Source organism: Sorex fumeus, unplaced genomic scaffold (genome assembly GCF_029834395.1).
Source record: "Sorex fumeus unplaced genomic scaffold, SorFum_2.1 ptg000005l, whole genome shotgun sequence".
Lineage (NCBI taxonomy): Eukaryota > Metazoa > Chordata > Mammalia > Eulipotyphla > Soricidae > Sorex > Sorex fumeus.
In genome coordinates, this window is record NW_026606062.1 from 4,827,002 (window position 1) to 4,847,990 (window position 20,989).

Sequence of the window (20,989 nt, forward strand, 5' to 3'; positions counted from 1 at the left end):
ATCTTCCAATATGTTTCTTAATTGTGTTTATACTTTATTCTCTACTTGAAAAAAAACAGGAGATATGAAGGCAGAATGAATAGTTCAGCTACATTGCTCTCAGTTGACACTATAGAGGGACAAAGATTCAAGAAAATAAGTCATTTGATTTTGTGTCTAAATTTGAATCCATTTGCTTTGTTGAGAAGAGGATAAGAACTTTCTTAACCCTTAAGAAGATCCAAAGATAATCACTTTGACTAACAATTTAGAACTTCAGTCATAGATCTATAATCCAGACTCCAAAAATATAAAGTTTATAGAATAATTCTTTGAGTTTCACTATTTATATATTTATATAGTTTTGGTGCCTTGATTTTCCCACTTTTTCCAATAAATATTTAATCCAGGAATTTCCTAGATCACACTGACCAGAGTGTAGCCACTGACACTTTTTCCTCTTCAATTTCCTCCCTGTTACAATTTATAGCAGTGTAATTATAGATCTTAATCAGTAAATGCGTGAATTTTCAAACTCATCTCAGAATTTGAATTTGCAAATATCACTATTAGACTATTTTTCACCTAATCTTTTCCATTTTCCTCAGCGGATTTTGGATTTTAGCTAGTAACTAATTTTCCTGATAAGAATCAAAAGCTCCTAAAGTGATCAAAGTGATTTGCCTTTAAAAGGAGATTGAATTAAGTCTGTTAGATGGAATTACTTTCCATGAGTTACGAGGCTCTGCACTCTTAAATGTTTCACATCCCCGCCAGCTCTGGTTTTGCTCAATGTATATAAAAAGATGCTCGCCTGCCCGCCCGCCTTCTCTTCCTCCCTCTCTCCCTCCCTTCCTCCCTTCCTCCCTTCCTTCCCTCCCTCCCTCCCTCCCTCCCTCCCTCCCTCCCTTCCCTCCCTCCCTCCCTCCCTCCTTCCTTCCTTCCTTCCTTCCTTCCTTCCTTCCTTCCTTCCTTCCTTCCTTCCTTCCTTTCTTCCTTCCTTCCTTCCTTCCTCCCTCCCTCCCTCCCTCCCTTTCCTTCTTTCTTTCTTTTATTTCTTTCCTTCAAATGCTGGCATACAATTTACCTCCAGGAATAGCTCAGAACTGATGCTCTGAGTTGAGTCATGAGAATTTCATTTTCGGAATTATCCCCAACCATCTCTGTAATCATAACCTCATTAGAGCAGGTGACTGAGACTAAAATGAAACACAGGACTATGTAAAATATATAGGACAGAACATAGTTCCAATCAACAATGAGAACTTATGGTCTAAGCATAAGAATTATTTTGATCTTTGAGAATGTCTCTTTCTGGGGGCTGGAGCGATAGTACAGTGGGTAGGGCGTTTGCCTTGCACGCTGCTGACCTGGGTTCAATTCCCAGCATCCCATATGGTTCCCCAAGCACCGTCAGGAGTAATTCCTGAGTGCAAAGGCAGGAGTAAATCTTGAGCATCTCCGGGTGTGATGCAAAAAGGAAAAAAAAATAAAAGAATGTCTCTTCCCTTAGGAGGAGGAAAAGGTTTTGAATGTAAGTCTCAGACTCAGGGTCAGCATACTGAGATACTTTGTATATATCTTAGATCAAAACAGTTTTCAAATTGTGACTATAACTCCATAAGAATAGGAGAAAATTTTTACAAAATTTTCATGAGAACAGACTAAGAGAAATTAAAAATATCCTGAAGTTAATCCGAAAGAGGTCCTTACTGCTACTTTAATTTCTCATTATACAAACTATGAGTTGCTTTTCTCAATCAACTTGGGAAATACAAGCATCCTTTTAAAGAAGTATCAAATTAATTTACCTGTTAAATGTAGCGAAGTAGTATGGAAACCTGAGCTTTGCATGCTATAATAATCTGGGTGCTGAGTTATGTAATAAACTCCAAAAACTAATTCTATATTTTCAATGGGGATACTTCCCCAACCTCTTTGGCAAGTTACGAAACCTTTTCTAGGCATGAGCACCCATGCTCAATTCCCGGCTTCATCGGATCTTATCCAAGATTTGTTTGTACTTACAGAAGCGCAGTTCTCAGACTTGTCTTCTACAAAGCCAATCTGGCAGGGGGTCCTCTGATTTTGCAGCCAGTAATCTGTGGACTCCAGCAAGCTACTACTGCGCAGAACCTAAAGGAACAGAAAAAATCCTCAGTGCTGTTCGGCAAGGTTCGCTCTTGAAGCAAGCAGCCCTTTTTCTGAAGAAGCAGTAGGTGTTCTTTTTTCACTCAGAGCATCTGGGTAGTAGGGGAAAATTTGCAGGAGAATAACACCTCCAGAATGAGTAAAAGACTCCAGGGGAAATTGAATCTCCAGCAGTAAATTGATGTTAACACATCTTTCTTCTCTCATCGAAACCCACAACTGTAAGCTTCAACGTATTCACAACTTACATTGACTTTTATATTTGGATTTGGGGGGGTTCTTAGGGTTTATTCTCAGCTTTGTGCTCAGGGATCACTCCTAGAGCTCCGTCGTGCCAGGGGTCAGATTCAGGTCAACGACTCCATGCAAGACAAGTGCCAGAATATGATCATTCTGGGCCCATCTGCACATTTTGAATTATTTACAAATTGCCAATTGCTGGTTTGAGGTTGTGTTAAATTGAGTTAAAACCTTCACGATAGCATTAATGTTCTTTTTCATGACATATTTTTGATTTTTTAAAAAAAATTTTGCTCGAGTGGGCCCAGTAACGTCTCCATTGGAGACTTTGTTGTTACTGTGTTTGGCATATCGAATACTCTATCTTCTATTGATGCAATATTATTACATAAATTATTACTATTCAGTTCTTTATTTTTGCTCATGCATCTTTCAAACAGGATTCAAGTCTTCTAGAACACCCAGGATACTATGTTTAAATTTAAAACTCCTAGGAATAATATCACAACAAATATTTTCCATGTGGCAGAAGTCTAACAAGGCCAAACAAATATGAATACTTGCATTAATAAAACAAAATATGATTTACAAGAGCCTTGTTTCTGGGCTTGGATTTTAAAGGAAGCAAGAAAAATTCTCTTCCTTATGAGCTGGGGGAGAAGGTAGATGGAATAGAGAAGGGATCACTAAGTCAATGATGGTTGGAGAGATTGCTCAGGATGGGAGATGTGTGCTGAAATGAGATAAAGGACCAAACCAGATGGCCTCTCATTATTTGTATTGCAAACCATAATGCCCATAACTAGATAGAGAGTAGAGGGAAATTGTCTACCATAAAGGCAGCGTAGGGGGAGGGATACTGGGACATTGGTGATGAAAAATGTACACTGGTGGAAGGATGGGTGTTTGATCATTGTATGACTGAAACTCACAAACATGAAAACTTTGTAAGTGTAGCCAATGGAGATTCAATAATAATAAAAAATAATAATAAAAATTAAAATCCTCTTGTTGAGACAAAGCACTTTGAAGATTCAATCTTATAAATAACTAAATGATTTAACTTCTAATCTGTCTTAGCTCTGTCCAAATATTGTGTTAGATTTTTTTTCTTATCCTATATAAGAATTCTAAGCTTTCCTGGTGCCCTTTACTTTATTAACATGTCTGCTAATATTTGACAACTCCCTTTACTTGAGCAATATACCAGATTTAATCAGTTCTGTTAATGTCACAAAAATAGAATGACACTTCAATTACATTTCACTTGTGCAGTGAAGGAATGTCTTCTTTTGTTCTATAAAATAAAATATGTAATTTCTGTCTGAATATTGAGTTCTCCAAATATAATTCTGACACATTTTTCTATAACATTTGTTTGAGCCTGGTGGTATTATTACCTTTAAATCTTTTCCCACACAATGTTCATTATTACCTAGCGATGACAAGTTTTTCTAATGTTCTCTGGAGAAGTTCAAGGTAAAGTTTCTGTATGAGCAGATTACCAAATGAATGACAAGTTTGGGCACTGGAATAAGCTAAAGTTGGTGATGGAACTTCTCGGTTGTTTTATAGATTTCATCTAAACATGGTTCTTAGGACATTCCTGAAATATTTCTGGAGGCCAGGAGTCATATTGTCCATCTATTTATTAATTGGGGCTTGGGGGATAGCTCTGGCTTTGCTCCAGTGTGTAATCCTGGCTCTGTGCTAAGGAATCACTCCTGACAGGGCTATACGGGATTCTAGGGATCAAACCTGGGTCAATTTTTTGCAAGGCAGGAGACTTATCCATTATACTACTTAATTTCCAGCCAAATTATTAGTTGTTAAATATTAAAATATCACTTGCTTACTTTTTTTTTCATGGTCTCATGAGTACTCACTGGAGTTCTCTTGAATTCACCAGAGATATGATGTATTAGAGGACACTACAGAAGCAAATTCTAAATGTCTTCTCTTAGGCTATATATTACAGAGATTTGATAAAAATAAAAAATATACAGTCACTCTTCTCATCCAAGTGTTGAGTTTTGAAAAACTAAAATATTTTACATTAAAAGTGTACTGATATATGATGGACTATTATTTAAAATATGTAAGTGACTTTATTACTTTAGAATTTAATAATCACTTAATCACTTAATCCCCGTTATTCATCGATTTATTCGAGCGGGTGCCAGTAACGTCTCCATTCATCCCGGTTGCGTGCTAGCGTAGCCCAATGGTATCTGTTCGTTTTAGGAACATGTAGAGCCTCAAACCGATCATTTAGGGTCTTGACGAAGAAGTCTGACCATCTTATAGGTAGGCGTCCACGTGATCTTTTGATGTCTCGTGGAATCCAATCAGTAATGGCTCTAGTCCAGCGGTTGTCTGTAAACCTCATTACATGTCCAGCCCATCTGATTTTTGATGTCTTGGCAAATGAGACAGCGTCTCTGATTCTTGAGCGTTGACGAAGATCAGAACTCCGGATTCTATCTCTCATTTGAGTGAATCGTGATATTCCAAGCATAGTTCTTTCGATTCCTCTTTGAGAGACCCGAATAGTGTTTTCATCCTGTTTTCGTAGGGTCCAGGTCTCTGAGGCATATGTTAATGCAGGAAGAATAGTGGAATCAAAGAGATGTGCTTGTAGTTGGAGGTTCTTTGTCCTTTTAGTTATTTCTTCAATGCTCTTGAAGGCATTCCAAGCCGCTCTCTTCCTCCTGCGTAACTCAGGTGCCAGGTCATTCATCATGTTGATTTCTCGACCTAAGTATATATAACTGTTGCATTCGGAGATGGTGGTTCCGTTGAAAGTGAATGGAGCGTCAGGAACAAGGCTGTTTCTCATAAACATTGTCTTCGTAAGATTCAGCTGTAGTCCAACCTTTCCACACTCACGGTCAAAGTCCGCAAGCATTTGTGCCGCTTGGCTGATGTTTGGTGTTATTAAAACGATGTCATCAGCAAAGCGGAGGTGGTGTAGTTGCCGACCATCTATCTTCACTCCCATGTTTTCCCATTCTAGTCGTTGCATGATGTTCTCGAGGGTGGCACTGAAGAGTTTTGGTGAAATGGTATCACCCTGCCGAACCCCTCTCTTGATATGGATGATTACTTCTTTGTAGAATGGTGAGATCTTGGTAGTGAATCCGCAATAGAGCTCACGAAGGATCCTGATGTATTGAGTTTGTACGCCCTGATTGGCTAGGGCTTCCATGACCGCTTCCGTCTCAACAGAATCAAAGGCCTTCTTTAAATCAATGAACGTTAGACAGAGCGGCATCTTGAACTCCCGAGATACCTCAATGAGCTTGGTTATTGTGTGGATATGGTCGATGGTACTGAATCCTTTTCGGAATCCAGCTTGTTCACATGGTTGTCCTTCATCTAGTGTTCTGCTAATCCTATTCAGGATGACTCGAGTGAATAGTTTGTAGATGACAGACAATAGGCAGATTGGGCGATAGTTGCCAATGTCGTGGATGTCTCCTTTCTTGTATAGTAGTACAGTCTTGCTGGTTTTCCATTGGGATGGACCCTTGCATTCAGACAGGTAGCGTGTGAAGAGTCGAGCTAATGTATTGATGAGTACTGATGGTAAGTTCTTCAGGTGTTCAGGTCTGATCTTGTCTGGGCCAGGTGCTTTTTGTTTCTTTACCGACGAGATGGCATGTTGGATTTCGGAAGGGAGAACATTGGGAACGACATATCCATCATGTGGTATGTGGTATGTGGGCAAGTGGATGTGGCTATTAAAGAGATCTGAGTAGAAGTCATGAATAATCTTCTCCATTGCCCTTCTGGAAGATGTGATAGATCCATCATGATGTCGGAGGGCAGTCATCTTGGTTTTGTAGTTGGTGAAGGACAGGCGGGCATTACGAATGTTTTTCCCAGCTTCTGCTGCATCTACCAGTACTGCTGCTCTCCTGTTTTTGAGGTCATCCTTGATGGCTTTTCTGCACTGTTTTGCCAGTTCGGACGTTTGCTTGTGGTTGCCTGAGGCACGTGCCACGCCACGTTGGCGAATAAGTTCAAGAGTGTTCGAAGAAAGACGGTTTTTTGTGGTTATCTCTCTCTTGGCATTCCTTGCACAATCATGGAGGTGCTGAATCATTCGATCATATTCCTCATCAATGTTGTCAATGACGGCATCTTCCCATGTTGCTGCAATAGAGCCAAAGAGTTCCCAGTTGGTGGTTGTTCTGGGAGTCTTCTTCTTAAACCTTGCATTCTTTTCTCCTCGTTCTGTGAGGTAGAATTTTGCACGAAGAAGACGGTGGTCTGATCCCGTTTGGAATTTTGGGACAACAGCAACATCGGTTAGGCAAAACCGCCGATTGAATATGATGTGGTCTATTTCATTGTGGAACCGTCCATCGGGAGACTCCCATGTCCAACGTTTAGATTCAGCCTTTTGGAATTGTGAGTTACCATGGAAGGTTTTGGTTGACATGATGAACTCAGACAGTCTGTCACCTTGTTCGTTCCATTCCAGGCCATGGGTTCCGATGTGGAGTTCATCGACTGATCTTCTTGGTCCTATCTTGGCATTAAAATCACCGACAATGATCTTGTAGAAGGTGTGATCTTCTTTATAGAATTTCTCCAGCTCCATGTAGAATTTCTCAGTTTCTTTTTCACCATAACTGGATGTTGGTGCGTAGACAACAAAGATAGAAACTGCCGGTAGTGAGCCACATTTATTCAAGTGTAATCGTCCGATTCGGGTTGTTAGGCATTCAAATGAATCAATGCTTGTGACTAAGTTTGTGTTGACAAGGATACCGACACCACCGACGCCTCTTTTATCACATGTTCCAAGGAACAGTTCTTCTCCAGTGTCGAAAACAGCATGATGGGATTGATGTCTTCTCGTTTCGGTCAGACCAATGATGTCGTACTTGATCTTTCGTGCTTGTACCATAAGGTCTTCAATGGATGCAGCAGATGCCAGCGTACGAGCATTAAAAGTACAGACAATCATTTTTGTTTTTCTGCGTTTTGGCAGCCCATGTCTGCCTTGGTGTTTTATCAGCTTCTCCTTCCATATCCTTCTCGACTCTGTATAATCAGGGCTAGGGGAATGAGATCCATTTATTACTGGATTTGGCATATCAATTTGGTCTATTTGGCATAGGTCACAGATAGCTTGCCAGGCTCTGCCGTGTGGGTTGGATATTTAAGGATATTTAAGGTATCCTGAAAATTATTAAATAGTCATATTTAATAATATGAAGATATATTTTTTCAGATTTGATTATTAATTTTTTAGGAATGGGTATTGGTTTGTGGCATTACATAGATTTCTGGTAGACATCTTTACAAATTAAACATCTCTGTACATGTTGCATATGAGATGTTTGGCATTGAAAATCTAGTCTGTTTTACTGTCAATAAACTCCTTTTTTTCATAATTTTATGTTATTTTTTTCTTCTTATATTTATCTATTGAATAACTGTGGGAAAAGTTACAAAGCTTTCAGGTTTAAGTCTCAGTCATACAATGATCAAACACCTTTCCCTTCACCAGTACTCATTTTTCACCACCAAGAACCCCAATAAACACCCCTCCCACCTCTCCCAATGCTTGTGAGGCAGATGATTTCTACTTAACTCATCTCTATATTGATTAAATTCATTATTTCGACAAAAGATGCACAATTATTGTTCAGAATTTCCACCCCCCACCAACAATCAGAATTGTTGAAAAGGCATTGTGAAATACTTTGTTTTCTATAGTTGGTTATGAGAATCATATAATGATTTTAGATGTCTGCAAAGAGCCAGATAATTGCGAGATTGGTTTCTGTGTGTCTGGTATTATGGCTGTGCCGGAGAGTCACTCGTGGGGGGCAACTTGTGACCTTGGTAGGGCGTGAAGGATGAGCCGGTACCACCCCCCTTCCCATGAGACTGCAGTTGCTCATACGTGGCTTTCCAATAAGCTCTGAGGTGGAGGCCACCTTGCTGCGGGGGGTGGGGGGGGGGAACAGAAGGGAGCAACACCCTTTCCCTCCCGGTGAGGCATGGCGCCTTAGTTTAACACATGGTCCATTTACTTTTCTGCCGCAAGCTGCCGGGCTCTACACTAAGTCCTTTTGCCTCTGGAGCCATGGCCATGCCAGAGAGCCGCTCGTGGGAATAAACTCCTTTTATATGATACACCCATCATCCATCCCTTCACATTTCTTTTTGGCAAGCCACTACTTTTTTCTTATGATCTGAGAATTCGTTTTGTTTTAGTTTGCTCATAGTTTGTGAGTGTGAGTGAATGAAAGAGAGGGACACAGACACACACACACACACACACACACACACACACACACACAGAGATGCTAGAGTTCAAACCCTACTCCCCTCACATGCTACTAATGTACTAATGTGTTTTACCACTGAGCTGCATCCTTAGGTCTAGTTGGGATATTTATCTACCCATTGGTGAAATTAGTTTCTGCTTGTTTTCCTCTGGAGGACTTATTTCTTATTTTATTTAATTTTAATCTATAATTACATTTACAGGTATAACCTTTATAATAATAAAGTTCTTGGGATCTCTGCTAGGTTTGGTTAGAGTGCAAACAAATTTTGGTCAAAAATATTATTTTGAAACATAGATTAATATTACTTAAGGAAGGAAAAGATTTTTATCAATCTGTCCCATTGCCATTCACTTTGATTTCCAACACAGAGATGGGCTGAAGAGAATATGCATTAACCTGGTTGCTGGCTTGCTATTCACTGCACTTGGGCTAGGTAACTTGAAACAGATCACTGGGACTTTTTTAAAACTTTTTATTCTAACATTGTGATTTACTAAGTTGTTTATAATACAGTTTTTTCAGGCATTAAATGTTCCAGCACAAATCCCACCGCCAATATGCCCTTCCCTCCAACAATATCCCTGATACCTCCAACAATATGCCCTCCAACAATATCCCTCCAACAATATCACCACCCCAGGCTGCCCCCTACAGGTACAAGCAAATCTGTACTGTTTGTTACAGTGTAAGGCCAAATGTCATTATCATAATTTAGACCAATGAGAGTCAATTTGTGATAATTGCTATATCTCAATGTTGTCGTAAAGTTGTTGCCTGAGGATCTACATTGCTGGTGAGCACAGGTTGATCCTTCTGTGTTACTTTTAGGCTCACTGAGCAGATTCAGAGTTATCATGCCCAGTTTCACATCTCATCTCATAAAAAATGACAAGCAGCTGGTTAAATGATGGGACCTGTCTACAGGCTGAAAACTCTGGGTTATTTTTGAAATGGAGAGCACTGAATGCTTCTACCCCCATTCCCTCCTAGAATCATGCCGCTGGGTTTGAGTCTCCATTTCACACATCTTATCAGGGAGATTATGCTCCATGCTAGAGCAAATTGTGGCCCTAAACCATTGCCTGGTTCCCACCAGTGGACTGTGGGTACTGAAGCGGGTCCTACAGCTGAAGGGAGGAAAATAGACTAGAGTGATAGTCTCGAAGGAATGCGCCTGTTCTCAGCTGATCTCGGCTCACATCCTCAGCACCACCTACAGTCAGTCCCCCGGGTACTGCCAGGGATCACTGCTGAGCACAGAGCCCAGAACATTCCCTGAGTGCTGCTGGATGTGACCCCCAATCCCCATGGAAGGGGAGGAAAGAAGGGAGGTCAGGAGGCAGGGAGAAAGTTATGGAGGGAGTGAGGGAGAAAACTGTTCTTGTGCCTCCTGGGGATAGTCCTGGGAATTGAGTTCACACCCTCACACCTTTAGCCTCTGAGCCAGCTCTGGCCTCAACTTTGATGTTTTTAACTAGTTCATCTTTACTTGTGAAATGGGAGTAGTGGAAAGAAATAAAATTACACAGAGATCCAGTTTCTCCATGGCCCAAGTGCAACAGGGTTGCTTCAGATCTATATTACTACTGTTTTGGACTTGTCTACACAAGGGCCTCAAGGACCAGTGAGCTCCCTCTCTCTCTCTCTCTCTCTCTCTCTCTCTCTCTCTCTTGCTCTCGCTCTCTCACTCTCCTTCTCACTCTCTCTCTCCCTCCTATCTCTCTCTCTCTTTTTTCTCTCTCTCTTTTTGATTTTGGGCCACATGCAATGGTTTTGCATGCCTTACTCTTGGCTCAGGCTAGAGCGATAGCACAGTGGGTTGGGTGTTTGCCTTGGCCGACCTGGGTCCGATTCCTCTGTCCCTCTTGGAGAGCCGGCAAGCTACTGAGAGTATCCTGCCCGCATGGCAAAGCCTGGCAAGTTACCCGTGACATATTCAATATGCCAAAAACAGTAACAACAAGTCACACAATGGAGATGTTATTGGTGCCCGCTTGAGCAAATAGATGAACAACGGGGAGGACAGTGCTACAGTGCTGCTACACTTATTATAATAAGGGAGATTGTAATACTCACTTGGGTTTGGGGATGGAGGTGATCCTTGAACTATTCAGTGAGACAACAGATGTCTGACACTGGGATTTGTGAATGCCAGATTATCGTCTCCAGGCATTTTCATCTTTACTCTTTGAGATAAGCTGGGAAACTGAGGCTTTTGTTGTCTCCTGTGGTTGGAAGTATTTCCAATTTACATTAAACCTTGCTATGTAAGGTGTCACTGTGATTCTGCGTTCTTTGCTATAATTACTCCCGCTATTTATTAACATGCTTAGGATATGGTGGGAAATGTGCTAGAGTTTTTAGCGATGTTGTTCACGTTTGAATTCAATCTTCATTGCAATGCTATCAGCTAGAAATTATTTTATTTATTTATTTATTTATTCTTTGCTTTTTGGGTCACACCCAGCGATGCACAGGGGTTACTCCTGGCTCTGCACTCAGGAGTTACGCCTGGCGGTGCTCAGGGGACCATATGGGATGCTGGGAATCAAACCCAGGTTGGCCGTGTGCAAGGCAGACGCCCTACCCGCTGTGCTATCTCTCCAGCCCCGGAATTTTTTTAAAGATAAGAATCTTGACAGAAGTTGCCATTTTGAAGATGAAAATTCTTTGAGACCCAGAGAGAGTTGAGTCCCTGTCCCAGGTTGTGTCTGGTCTGACTCTGGGTTTGACTTTCAAGATGCCAAGGTCTGTAAGTGAAATCATTTATTGGTGCTACCTCCATTGACTTGTACACACAGGTGTTTCTTAAGTGGATACTTCTGAAAAGTCATGAGCATCTAATATTTTCAGATAAAACTACATTTTCTCATAGACTTCCATTTTATTTACTTTATTATTATTATTTTGGGAGGGTCACACCCTTTGGTGCCCAACTTACTCCTAGATCTGTGCTCACAGATCACTCCTGGCACTGTGAGACACACACACACACACACACACACACACACACACAGAGAGAGAGAGAGAGAATGGAAGTCCTAAAAGATAGATGACTGATGCTCACACTGATAAAGACTCAAAGTTGTGAAATAGGCTGTCTTATGATGGGCTGGATGAGAGAAGAACTGATTGCCTCTCCAGTTTTCTCCAAATTTCCACTGTGGAAGCTTCTCTGACATGGTTAAAGGAGCCCAAAAGGTTACTCCACCATGTTTTATACTCAAATGGTATTTTGCTGCACCTCTTTCAAAATAATTAAAAACATACAAAGTCCTTTTGGACCTCTTCTAAGGGTGAGGGAGAAGTCAACAGCCCATTAGATAGGCTTACCTAGTAGAAAGTACTAGAAGAGTCTTCTCCCTTGGCTAGTCCATGTCTCTGAAATATTAAATTCTCTACATTATATCCTAGCTTCAAAGAAAACAGAAATGGCATAAAAGGAAGTAAAACTGAAGATGAAATCTAAATCTTTTACTGCATAAGAAAAAATGTCCAAAAGCATTTGCGTGTGTGGTGAGAGTATTTATGTACTATGTCAACTTCAAATGTGAATTGAAGTCATAAAGTTTAAAAAGTTCATAAACTAAAACAACTGTCTCATTTTGATTCTATTTTTTATAGTTTATTATTTTTTATATTCTTTTATTGTTGACTAAATGATACTATATTTGTTGAGAATTCTCTGAGGCTTGGACCTTATCATTTGGATCAGATGATACAGGAACACCTGGTGAATGAATATCTGAATTTCATGTCTAGAATTATCTGGTAGAAATTAATGAATAATATACAAAATATTCTCTAGAATTATGAGGTAGAAACTAATGAATAATACACAAAATGCGCTCAAAAGAATGCTTGGTCCAGAGCAAGAACTCAAAAATAAACATTAGCCATTATTAATCTTCCCTTGCTCAGGCATATCGTGGCTAATAAATTCTCTAGTTAGAGAACTAGAATTTGAGCCAGACTCTCTGGACCTCAGCTCTCTCACTACACTGTGCTCCATTATGAATCTGTAAAATTGCATCATTTTTCATCTTCAGTTCTGCCAAATTTCTTTCTATGACATATTCTCATGACCCTACTTTTATGCATATGATCAAGGTACCTGCTAGCTTCCAACCTCAGTCAGCCCTTGGTAAAGAAGGACATCAAGTGATCTGAAGATTTTTTTGTATGCCTACACCAAACATTACTATTTTCTGCCTTCTTTTCCTACTAACCCCGCTACTTTTTTCTTTCCAAAAGAAATTAAAAGCCAAGTAAGCAAAGATAATAAAAACTCAGGCTTTAATTAATTGTTATACAATAGAATTACACAATTCTAACTTGTGGAAACCTTTTTTTATGTAGAGAAACCACTAAAAACAAGATATAATTAAAAGTAGGATATGTGCTTGAATATCTATCACTTTGAAACTTTATAAATCTAATCTTCTAAGAGAATTACTTAGTAAATTTGGAAGGGAATGCAGCAAAACTCACCAGGGTCTCAATATCTTGTCTGTAGCTTTTTATTGATGAGTTACTTATTTTAGAAGAAGAGCTAGTATGGAGTGCACCATATATTCACAAGTTTGAAGGAATGATGGCAGCTTTGATATTAAAATTTCATGAGTGTCCCAGACTACCAAGACAAAGATTTCTATAGGCTGAAGTGATAGTATAATTTACAACACACTTGCTTTGTACCCAGATGACCCATATTTGATCCCCAGCACCCCTTCTTACATAGTTCCCTGGACACTTCTTGAAGTGATCCTTGAGTGAAGAACCAGGAGTAAGCCCCGAGCACTCTAATTGTGGCCCAAATACTAAAAAAGTTAAAAAAAGATGAAAAGATGTCTCCATTTTATTGACACCTTCTCAATTTTTTAATATACAGAACTGAGTTGTAATATTTTAATATTGATATAGGGTGGAGTCAATAGACACTACAATCTATGTGCAGCCCAAGATCTTGAATTTAGCTAAAAGTAATTTGAATCAGATGATACAGGGACACCTGGTGAATCCTATAGGTTTGTTGGACATATTGTGATTTGTCCCATCTCATCACTTTGGAATTGAACTCACTTGAAAAAATATTTTCACAGTGCTTGACAATTTTCCTTTATTATTTATACTTTCTATTTTTCTCTAATCTTATCCTTAAGAAAACATTTAGTCTACACGTGGAGAGTATCATGCTAAGTGAAATGAGTCAGAAAGAGAGGGACAGTGGAAGGACTGCATTCATTTGTGGAATATAAAATAACATAATATGAGACTGGCACCCAAGGACAGTAGAGACAAGGGCCAAGAAGATTGCTCCATGGCTGGAAGCCTGCCTCATGAACTGAGGGAGAAGACAGGAAGGATAGAGAAGGGATCACTAAGTCAATGATGGTTGGAGGGATTGCTCAGGATAGGAGATGTGTACTGAAAGGAGATAAAGGAACAAACATGATGGCTTCTCATTATTTATATTGCAAACCATAATGCCCCAAAGTAGAGAGAGAGTAAGAGGGAAATTGTCTACCATAGAGGCAGGGGGTGGGTGGTGTGGGGTGGCAGGAGGGACATTGGCACACTGGTGCTGGAAAATGTACACTGGTGGAGGGATGCGTGTTAGGTCATTGTGTGACTGAAACTCAATCATGAAAGCTTTGTAACTGTATCTCATTGTGATTCAATTTTAAAAAAGCTGCACAGCAACAACAACAACAAAAGATTTGGTCCACAAAGATTCACATATCTGTTCAGATGTTTGACCCTGGGGATATCAAGATGAACTAAAAGGACAACTGCCATTTTGGAAATTCAACTTGAACAAGAGGATGCCAGTGCTTACTCATAAGACCTTGATAAAGAAGCTGGGGGTCACCTAGATGATACCTGAACATCTCTTCAGTGGTCTGTTCTGTCTGTAGTAAGGACAAAAGTATCTGTAGCTAATACGAGTTGAAAGGTGCATTTGAGTTATCTGGATAAAGGACTCTCTTTCAACCAGCTTTTCGTACCCTAAAGCTGCAGATGGGCATTTGGGGGGGGGGTCTCTGTATGCTGTTCTCCCTTCAATTATTTTTTTCTGGAGAAATCATTGACTCTTGTATTAGCTATTAATACTCACCAGTTTACAGCCTCATCTATTTAACCTTTCTCAAGAGTTTGACTTTCCATATTCTGAACTTCCAGTTCTTACCCTGACATTGATTACAATAACTTTAATCTAATTTTAGCTAAACAGAAGCCCCCCAATCCCCAACTCCAGACTCTAGAAGCAAACTGAATCTGGGGAATTCCTCTGTAATTCACTATAGAACAACAAGTTTTCTGATTAAACTATTTTGAAATGCTGGTGATCTCGAAAACATTAATATTTATTTCTTCTCTTGTATGAGTGCCTGGCTGTCCTCGCCAGGGCCCCGTGGAGGGGAGCGGGTTGAGTTTCCCTTCCCGCCCTGAGCAGAGCTCCGGCAGTCGAAAGAAATCCAGAACCAGCCACAACCATGCTGAGACCACTCTCCACACGCATGAAGGTACCAGCAGAGGAACAAAGGCATGTGGGTCCTGGGGCTGAGATATTCAAGCCTGCTTGGATCAGGGCTGAGCATCCTCCACCCAGATGCTCCATCTTCCAGTAGGCAGGGGTCACACCCACCAACTGATCCCCCTCCCCCACCCCGGCGCCGTGTAATCCCATCAACCGCCAAGACCCAGAGACTATAAAACCCAGTGCCCAGAAAAGAACAGCGCAGAGTCTCCTGTCCCTGCGCCTGGTTGTCCTCGCCAGGGTCCCTTGGAGGGGGGTGGGTTGAGTTTCCCTCCCAGCAGAGCTCCAGCAGAGATAATAAGCTCCGACATCTTATTATCTCATTCTTACTTTGGACAACCTGACAGGCTACCGAATGTAACCTGCCCACACAACAGAGTTTGGCAAACTCCCTGTGGCGTACCCAATATGCCAAATACAGTGATGGGTCTCATTCTCCTAACCCTGAAAGAGCCTTGAATATGAGACTTTAAAATCTCAGGGCTAGGACGTTACTGGTGCCTGCTAGAGGTAATCAACAAACAACAGGATGATCGTGATCGTGATCTTTCTCTTTATGATTTGATCCTTTAGTTCACTTTACATTAGAAGGGATACTATGATTTAATTTCCATATAGTAAAACAGTGAGTAGTATAGAATTTATCTTAGATTTATAGATCTTTAACACCTGACCTGTAGTCCAACAGTAAATGAAGGAACGCTCAAATACACATTTTATTATGAATTGTGATAGGTATTTTAAAGGAATTCCATGTGGTATAGAGAATGAGATTTCCCAGTTGATACTGGGAAGGGCAGTTATGGAAGTGGGAGACATACAGGGTCCCCAGCAGTTCCCTTTGTCATTGCCTCTCTTTTCTAGCTCACTTACCATGTAAATCTTAACCCTACTGATCTCATGGAAACCAGAATAAAGGTATATAGACTTTAAAGGTAAACTTTTGGATTTTAAATATTTCATCAGTTGACTGCAGCCCCAAAGTAGCTACCTAATATCTTTGATACTGGTTTTCTCATCTTTGAAATCTAGTCAATATTGCCACACACAGAAGACAGTAAATTATTTTATATTTTTCTCTTAGGGCCAGAAAAACTCTAAAAGAAAAGGTGGAAGAGAAGTTGCTCTGGTCATCTTCTAGAAAAGTTTTCAAGGACCCTATGATTATTCTAGACTCTTCCTAGGAAATCAATTTCACTGTTTTTTTTAACAGAAGAGGACTATAATGTGAGGATTTCAGACTTTCATGGCAAGGATAAGAGGGCAAAGAGCTGGTTAGAATAAGGGTTATCACTTATACTATCTAAGATATCACAATGATACCTTTCGTACAAAAATAGTTTTCTTCATAGAGATACCACATTGCTACACAATTCACCTTTTGAGTGCAAAGTTTTGAGTTTTGAAAAATAAACATACTTATGCAACAACTATCCCGATAAAACTGGAGAAATTCTCAGCAATATCACTCTGAAATTTTCTCCAATTTGTTTTAAGTAAATGTCTTCTGAGTTTCAGAGCTTGGTCACTAGCTGATTTGATTCTGCCGGTACATTTTGGCATTTTCTAGAATGTATGTTACAATCCTGTAAGAAACAGACTTTTCTGGGAGGTGTCTTTCACAACAGCATAAGTGTTTTAGGTTCACATGCACTATGGTCTGCAATAAAATCTTGATTTATTTCACTGCTGAGGGCTATTCCATTGTTTGGGTGAACAGCAGACAGGTGGTAACAGCAAGAGGGTTCTCAGACCCCTGGGTGGTCTAGAGAGTGTGGTATAGGTATATACGGCGGCATTAGAAAACTGTATGCCTACATAGAGCTTTGTAAATCACAGTGCCTCAACAAATGTTTAAAAGAAAATAAAATTAAATATTCTAAATGTACAAAAAAAGTAAAACAAGTTATGGAGGATGGCTCAAACAACAAACGACCTGCTCTGTAAGGATGTTCAGGTGTCACTCCTGTGTGCAAAAAACGATAGTAATTTATTTCTACAGTATTTTCTTTAGTGTTTTTTATGGTGTTGAATAAATTCATTTTAGTGGGATTACTACTAGGAAGTGTGGTAACTGTAGCAGAATAAGATTTCCGTTTACTTTATAAATGTAACGATCATTTTCATTCCCAATAGCAAAGTTTGGGAGAAGGAACTAAACATACAATTAAATCACTGCTATTGCCAGATTTTACTCTAATTAAATTAGGGTTCTACCTGGTGATGTTTTAACATGGCTTGTTAATTTTTTAAGTCGCTATTCTCCTTTATCAAGAGTCATCTAAAAGTAAAATATGAATTTGGATTCCACATTGCTGCTGGTCAGAGTCATGAGAACATGAATGCTTTTAGAGCAAAATCTCAAAGAGAAGACTAATTGACTCCTTACTAAACTGTAGTCACTCCTTTGTATATTTAAAGACTATTTATGATGAGTCAAGCCCTGCTCTTCTGACTGATATTGCTAAGAAGTATTAAGCAGCTGTCAGTATTGAGCAAACCCCAAATAATGACAATGTCAAACTACTGGGGATGATAGATCCCAATCAAATAAGTCACATGTGTATGTGCAATTGTGTATTATTCTAAAAGCATTCATCTCATCAGATAATGTAAATGGCAGGAAAACCATTGCAATATAAAGTCATAAAAAGAGAAAACAAGGTCAAAAGCAAGGGCTGTTGTTTTGTAAAGTATTTTCTAGGGGAGGTATCTCTTTTAAATTCTCATGGAACAGGGATCGGAATGGAGGAAGGATCCTTTCACTTATTCATCTGAAGGATGAGCTTCTCAGGACAATTTATCAGCCAAACTGATGGTTCCAGTCATGAGTGTGTATTCACATTCAACATGAAAGGGGAATGAAGGGAAACAGAGTGATCCAGGAATGGGAAGAACATTTTATCATTTTTTTTTCATTAAAACGAAGTCCACTGCTATGCTGGAGCTGGTATTCTTTAGCGTCTTGATGCATTTGAAGATTCCAGAAAACTTTTGTTTACAATTTGGAGATATTTGATCACTGGCTAATCACTAACTTTATCTAATAATATCTAATAATAATATCTAATCACTAACTTTAAATTGCTTAGCATAAAAGCCCCATATACACTCACAACTAGAAGTTAGAAGATTTTGTAGAATTTTACACATTTCATTTTATGTCAATTGGGTCTGTGCCTCAGCCAAGCTTTCTGAGAAAGCTATAATCTTTAGATTCCTCTCTCTCTTTCCATTATTTCATAGAAAAAGGCACTATTTATTTAAAGCCCGGTGAACTGCCGAGAAAGGACAAAGAAACAAAGTGGAAATAAAATTACAGTGTGGAAGGAAAAAATTGGCTTAGAAAACTAAGTGACTTAGTCTCAGTTTCTCAAAAGGTTTAATTAAATGTTAAAGTAACATTTTACTTGTAATCATGGTTCCACTGGCTGGCTGCCTATATTCTTTGTATTTAGCCTCTCTTGACAAAAAAGGAAAATCTTCCTAAAGTCTGAATAATTTTGTTTGATTATTCATATCTGGTAATATGATTATCTGTTTGGTCGAATGTGAGTCATTCATTTTTACACTATTGCCGCATCACAATTTGGAAAACTTGAAATTGATTGTTAGAAAAATACTGGAAAATAATAGAGTTCTTTTAAAACCTTGGAACACATTTCTCTATTCTCAAGAAGAAAAGGCAGGGTTTGTTGGCGAAAGTTATCAAGGGAATGAATGGTTGGTTACAAGTTTATCTAAAATTCAGGCTCTCTCTTATTTCACTTTGGAGGAGGTGGGAGAAAATATACTCAAACAGGAAAGAAGGCGAAATTGTCATACATCATCAAAAAACATACAGATGCCCGAACTTCAGATAAAACAAGTTTTATAGAATGAGAGACTCTCCAAGAATTATCTTCAACAATATGGACCTAGACTAACCAAAGATCTCTGTAAATCAACATGGAATACACTGATTGATGCAATACTCATTTCTGAGAAATGTCATGTAGTAATGCAACTTTTAAATGGCTTTTATAAGATGGAACCACTATGACATTGATGGTTGGAAGTGACTGCTCTGGATGGGAAATGCCTGCTGAAGGTGGGTAAAGCACCAAACATGATGGTCTCTCAGTATCTGTATTGTAAACCCAGAAGGAGAGAGAGAAAGGGAGGATGGAGGAAGATAAATGTCATAGAAGTAGGCTGAGGAGGGTGTGGAGGGTTGTAGGAGGGATACTGGGGTACATCGATGGTGGGAAATGTACACTGGTGGAGGGATGGGTGTTGGATCATTGTATGAGTGAAACCCAATCATGAATGATTTTTAACTGCATCTCATGGTTATTCAATAAAAAAATTAAAAAATAAAAATAAATGAAATAAAAATAAATCTTTTTTTATAAACAGAAAGGTTCTATTCTTTGACATTAATATAATCATGTGTACAATTTGAGTCAGAAAATAACCACGTGACAAAAATGTACTAGGTAGCTTTAGGACGTGCTTGAATCCTGAAGTGCAAACTTGAGACTCAAACTAGAGGACAACCTATTAATTGCTCCTTGGAAACAGTCTGATGCTGTCCTGGGCAATGTGTTCTTTTTTTTTTTTTGGCTTTTTGGGTAATACCCGGAAATGCACAGGGGTCACTCCTGGCTCTACACTCAGGAATAATCCCTGGTGGGTGCTCAGGGGACCATATGGGATGCTGGGAATCAAATCCGGGTTGGCCGCGTGCAAGGCAAATGCCCTACCCGCTGTGTTATCCCTCCAGCCCTCACTCAATGTGTTCTTTAATGTTAAAAGAAAATATATATAAGATAAAAACCCCACACATGTAGGAAATTACAGAACTTGCATGAAGGCTGCTCGCTGAATTTGAATTACTCTGTGTGGTGATGTGGGGAGTGCAAATTTGGCCACTGGACAAAGAGACAACTCGTGAAAGAGTCATGTAAAACTGAAGTGTTTGTTCAAGTCCTTGGCAATTTATATAAAAATGATAAATCTCATTCTGAGGCCTGTTTGTTGCAAGTAGCTACTAGAAACCACTACTTAAGATACTTGCAGATAGATAGTAATTTCCCAAGGGATAGATTGACCTCTTGGTTATTCTCTCCGAGTCTTCATGTGACTCTTTCAAGGTGAATCTCCTTAAAACATTGCAGAGAGTGAATGCCAGTATATGAATGTGGGAGCTGACTCTTGATGATTTGTGAACTGAACCCCCCTTCCCTGACCCTACCATTCGAAAGTTTTTCAAGTTTATTTGAATCATTTTTTTCCTTCCTGGCCTGGCATTGGTTGAATTGAAATTGATAGCTGGACACCTTTCAAGACCAAGCCAAATGGAAATCTGAGTGCTCTTAGGACTGGTGGGAAGATGGTGTTTATTCCATAGAAAAGAAAATTAAGAGGGTTTCTTACATGGGAGACTAGAAGGAAAGAAATTCTTCAAGAAAGGGATTAGGTACCGTAACTTATTAAAACAAACAAACAGATAAACAAAAACACCTCAAAGTAAAAAGGAGAATTTTGAATGCTGAATTAAAGAATTTAAAGAATTTAAGTATATTCTCAACCCTTCCATTACTGGATAGAGATATCTAATACAAAATGCCAACAAAGTTTAGCTTGGTTACGAAATTCACATAATGATCATTTGCCTAATTCCAGTAATGCAGCAGTATCTTCTGTCCCACAAAATGTTACAGGCTATTTTTGGGTTTTCAGAGCCCTACTTTTTTGCTTAAGGAGAAGGAAAAATAGTTCC

At 39.4% G+C, this 20,989-nt stretch overlaps 1 protein-coding gene across 3 annotated transcripts in view; it reads right to left on the bottom strand.

Moving 5' to 3' along the window:
- SPHKAP (SPHK1 interactor, AKAP domain containing) overlaps window positions 1-20,989 on the bottom strand; it is a 174,412-nt gene that overhangs the window by 79,903 nt on the left and 73,520 nt on the right. For all 3 annotated transcript variants that reach the window (XM_056121583.1, XM_056121575.1, XM_056121591.1), the window contains exon 3: window positions 2,008-2,115. In XM_056121583.1, the coding sequence (XP_055977558.1) occupies window positions 2,008-2,115 (108 nt within the window). The remainder of the gene's footprint in view (window positions 1-2,007; window positions 2,116-20,989) is intronic.